The sequence below is a fragment of the Rhizophagus irregularis genome, chromosome 6 (assembly GCF_026210795.1).
Source record: "Rhizophagus irregularis chromosome 6, complete sequence".
Lineage (NCBI taxonomy): Eukaryota > Fungi > Glomeromycota > Glomeromycetes > Glomerales > Glomeraceae > Rhizophagus > Rhizophagus irregularis.
Genome location: NC_089434.1, coordinates 5045167 through 5050603, shown reverse-complemented (window position 1 = coordinate 5050603; position 5437 = coordinate 5045167). Strand labels below are relative to the sequence as shown.

The 5437-nt window shown below is 28.6% G+C and overlaps 1 protein-coding gene across 1 annotated transcript; it reads left to right on the top strand.

The window, feature by feature from the left end:
- Positions 1–134: 134 nt before the first annotated feature.
- On the top strand, positions 135–1101 carry OCT59_026745 (uncharacterized protein; the record flags this gene model as incomplete). The annotated part of the gene is made up of 9 exons (XM_066143406.1): positions 135–179; positions 258–278; positions 395–406; positions 490–579; positions 651–765; positions 830–844; positions 895–909; positions 977–1013; positions 1089–1101. The coding sequence occupies 9 exons, from the start codon at positions 135–137 to the stop codon at positions 1099–1101; spliced, it is 363 nt and encodes a 120-aa protein (XP_065992930.1).
- Positions 1102–5437: the final 4336 nt, after the last annotated feature.

Below are 5437 nucleotides of genomic sequence, written 5' to 3'. Positions count from 1 at the left end.
ATTTGGGGTCCTATATTTCCTAATGGAGAAGAATTGCTAAAAGAAATCTTAACAAGGATTAAATCACACCAATTTCACGCAATTTGCCTTACAGTCTGGATCTGTAAATCGAATCCGTTTACAGTAAAGAAGAAATGTTTTACTATAAGCATATTCTTAATTTCCAAAATTCTAGAAAGGTAACTTAGGCAGGCCTCGCCTCGACGATGACAAATATCTGGTTCTGAAATGACAATCGACAATCGTTAATCCTGTAGACGAATCTGCTTACATTTATCGTAGAATCATTACACGTTTTGATGGATTTGACAAACGGTTGAACAGCATGGTACATTTTCATTTCTTGCTCCACATTATAGGGACTTTAATAACGACATAACTTTTGGTGAGGGAGACACCTTTCTTGGTACATTGAGCGGATTTTTTTTCGAAGCATTAATATGGTCTTGTTATTAACTTTGTTAACTACACGTTTCCTAAATTCCATAGATTTTGCAACAAGTTCCGCAAGTTCCGCAACCTACTAATACTGCTAAGCAAGTAAAAAATCATCTTGGTCGTAAATCTCAAGGAATTCAGGTATGAATATTCGTATAATACCTAATCATCCTTATTCAAATAGTCAATACCTTTGTTATTTATGTTTTAAGAAACGGCAACCTATCAAAAGATTTCATATGAAGAAGAGTTTTGTTGCGCAAAACTCGCCATTATTTCATTGGAAAAACTCCAGACAGATTCAAATCAAAGCTTGCGACAATGAGAGTAAGTGAACATGTCATTTCTGATAGTTATAATTAAATTAAGCTAAAAAATTTAAATTTTATAGTCTACGTCGAATTATGTTAATCTTCCTACAAAAACGAAGTCTCCATTCTTGCGCACTAAATTAAGGGCTGAAAGAACCAGGTAAACTTAATTAAATAAAGAGTTCTTCTCCATTTTATATGTTAAATATTTATAATAATTTCTATAGGAAGTAGAACAAGGGAAATGAAATTAATAATGATAAGGTACAATCAAACCCGGTTGATTCAAGTGATATCAATTCTGGGCGCGTCAAGAAAACTGAACCTTTCAAATTTAAGGCTAAACCTTTAACAAAAGTTGTTAAATTCAATCTCCATATTGATGCACGTATTGAAAAACGTAAGATATACGATGAACAGAGAAACTTACGTGAGCGAGCAAGAAGAAAAGATACGAAAAAGAAGAGGAGGTACGATATATAAAACATTTTTATTTGAGAAACGATGATCATAAGTAAATTCGAAATACATTTAAAAATTACAAAAATTATAATCAGGAACGTAATAAACTTTCTTTGTTCAAATTGAACTAAATAAAGCAAAATTTTAATTTTAAAGTTTATAAAGTATTTTTAAGAACTAGATATAATTATGTAAATGCAGTATTACCTATATTAAACCTAAATTTTTGATTTTAATAAAATTTAGGCTGGTAATATAAATTTAGCCAGAATTAAAAAAATTTGACCAGAATTATAATTTGGATTGTTAGATATATTACTAAATCCTCCTATCTCTAGTATAAAATATACAAAAAAAAAAAAATATATTACTTTATATTATGGATCAGTATCACAACTTTCAGAGGTTTGGCTATACTTTCCTATTATATGAAATTTTACTATTAATAGAGGGTGTATAAAACTTATAAAATAATTCAGTTACTTTACTAAAATTGCCAATTTTTTGAAATATTTTTATAGACCTAGATATAATGGCTTTTAAAACAATTATACAATTATTTTAAAAGAATTTTATAATTTGACGCAATGGCGTTACAGCGCAGGTAATATATCACATGATTTTTTGTACAAATTCACATGACGCCGATAATGAATTTTATTAATATTAACAAGTGATAATATAAATGTAATTAATGCTTACATAGTTCAATAAAAACTAGATATTAAACATTATTACAATTTTTTTGATAATGCCCAACATTTCCACATTTTTTGCAACGTCTTTGATGTTTTTCTTTATTTTTAGTTTCTTGTGATGATTTGAACCGTTTAGTACCTAATGGTCGACCTTTTCCACGTCTTTTCTTGGGATTGTGAAGCACATGCTCCTGATTTTCTTTATCACTAAAGTTTTCATCTTCAGATGGTTCATCAGTTTCTTCTGTAAATTCTTTCAATAGGTCAATAAGTTGTTGTGAACTCGACTTGTTTTGAAGTGCTTTATGAAGAGCTTTCTTGTACATTCCATGTAATTCTCCATAAACCAACCTTTGCTGATATGTATTAAGACCTTCTTCAAGAAAATCTTTATCTTGACCATATGCACATAGATAATCAATATGAACAGGTGATTCTTGTATAATTCCATCATTTTCTTTGCAAAATTTATCTGCAGTAAAAAAAGGTTCATTACTTCCATCTAGATCTTTATAATACCAGCGAGAAGGAATAAGGCGAATATGAAATTTAGCATTACTCGTTGTAAGCATTACTTGAAAATAATGCCTACAAACAACACCTTGCTGAATAGTAGAAAGACATGAACAAATATGAGAATTATTCTTCAATAAGACAATGTAATGTTTTATGGCTGTAGTGTTGTTAACAATTATAGACCATATTTCAGTGATGTTAATTAAATCCACCAAAGCAATAATCTGTTTTAATGTTATTTGCTGAACTTCTGCTTCTGATGCATCACGAATTTCAATGTTACAATCGTCGGAACTCTGTTTTTAAAACAAATAAATTAGTATAAAAAGTTTTTTCTAAGCCTATTCCCTAACCCTAACCCTAACCCTAACTCTAATCTCATCCTAATCTCACCCTAATCTCACCCTAATACCTCACCCTAATCCTAACCCTAATACCTCACCCTAATCCTAACCCTAATAACCCACCCTAATCCTAACCCTAACTAAAGCAAAAACTTACTTCAATAATAGTTTCTATATCGTTATCAGGTAATTTTGTAGCAGTATAATAAACTGATTGGTTTATTTCATCACGCTGTCTTTGAAGCATTATAGGAGTAAGAAATTTTTCCAAATAATTATCTAATTTTCTAAAAAGAAAGTTAGACTTTTCTTGGTTTCTTATACAAGGAATAGCAAGTTTCCAGAAGTTATATTGCTCTTTTTTATCTTGCATATCTAAAAGTCTATGTATTTCTGTCATTAAATCACATAAAGAAATGTTTGAATTATACAATAATCGTTTCAAACAAGCATTAACAGCTTCTACCCGGGAAGTTGCAATCATGCCAGCTGTAAACTTAAAACTTGTGAAACAATGAGCCCAATAAGTTTTAGTTTGATATAGCGTTTTCAAATATGGCTTAGCATCGGGAAAATCCTGAAAAAGATTCTCAAACCGTTTTTCAAATGTTTCATTTGCAAGGCTATTTCTGCATATATAAAATGCATCTAAAAACTTTGGATAAGAGTCTCCAAGAATTTTTCTCAGGTTTTTATTAATATTTTGCGTCATATGAAATGCACAATGAATTGGATAGGTTTGTGAAAAAACTTGTCGAATTGCAGAATCAACTGCAGGGTCGGCATCAGTCATTATTACTGACGGTTGCCTTCCTGTTGCCTTTAATATTTCATGAAAAACCCAAAGGTGTGATTCCATACTTTCATCAGAAAGTAGGGCTTGAGCAAGAAGAATATTATTTCGATGACAATTGAATCCTACAAATAATGATAACGCCATACCGTAGCGGTTTGTCTTATGTGTAACATCATTTAATACACAGTCCGAAAATTGTATCCAATTATCAACTTGTTCAGGGGTCATCTATAATAACCTGGTAAGCGTATTATCATCATCCCATCCTCTAACAATCACCCAGCGTGAATCACATTCTTTTTGATGGTCCAACCAATTGGACATCAAAGCAGCATCATTTAATAGTGATTTAGAAGTTGGACGAAATTTCTGAATAGCTGCGTATAAATCTTTAGAATATATTGGTTGTGAAGGATACTTTCCTTCCAAGAATTTTCTTTGAGCTGTCGCACCAAATTTACAATGAGATGTTAGAAACTTGATGTCTTCCATCATTTCAGTTGTAAATTTCTTTTGTTCTTCGAAAGTTATCATTTCTACACTTAAAGAATGATTGTGTTCATTTATAAGCTTATTAACAACAACATTTGAACTCGGGTTTTTGGTTTTAGAACATGAAACATTGACTAAAAATGGACATTTGGTTTTTTTCGTGGAAGTATCTTTTTTGGATTTTGACTCATATGAACCACCATGAACACATAAATATGTTCGACGTCAGATATTGCCTTCTTCACGTAATACACGATTTTTCTTTATATGGAATCCATTTTTTTTAGACCAACCATCAAAAAATGAGTCGCACTCTTCCCAGGATGAAAAAATCTTGCCACTAAACAGATCAGAATTCGTAACTTCATTGGAAGGATAGGGTAACAAATTTTCTTCAGAAAATTCAATATTTTCATCAGACATTTTATTAGTGTGTATTAGTTTGATTTGAAAACAAATGGGGTGTTTGGAAGAAACTATTGATAAATATGATTACATCACTGATGATTTTAAATGATATAATTATGATATCAGATCACATGAAATTGTGGTACTAGCGTTATAACGCACGCGCGTTAAAATATAATTATCATTTTAAAATATATCAAAATATATTTAAAGATATTTTTGAAATAAAAGCATTAAAAAATTATTGTGATATTATTTTAAGTTATTTTTATAGATTTAAATACAATATAATTACAAAATAATAATAAAAGTATAATAAAAATATTTTGATGTATTAAAATATATTTTAGTAGTATTTTAAAATTATTACCATTTTTAGTAATTTGGTAAATCTAACAAGTATTTTATAAATTTATTTATGTTTTAAAAAATATAATGTAATTAGATATAAAACATAAGCCATTTATAAATGTAAATGGTAAATTTATAAAAAAAATATTTTCTTAAACTAATAATTTCTTAATATTTATATTAAAAATATATTTACAAAATAAATAACAGAAAAATTTTTTTATAAATATAAAATTTGCTAACAAAATGTTGAACAACAAAATAATCATTAATGAAATTATTTGATCTAATAAACAAGATATTTAATAAATAATGCTTAAATAATTAACAGATTGCTCAATATTTAAATAGTAATATTGGCGAGACAAATAAAATTACATGTTTCTCATCACCGGCCGTGTGATTCAAATCTGAAAACTCGAAAATTTTATTATTTTTATCACGTGATCAATATACTAATAAAATTTTATGAAGCAGGTTAATATTTATATTATATTAATATCAAATACGCAAAATATCAATTACAAAAATTGCACTGTAATTACTATATATAAATTTGCATTAATCTTAATTTTGTGACATAGATATACCGTTTGGCTAAGCTTTTTTGGCTTTTTTCTT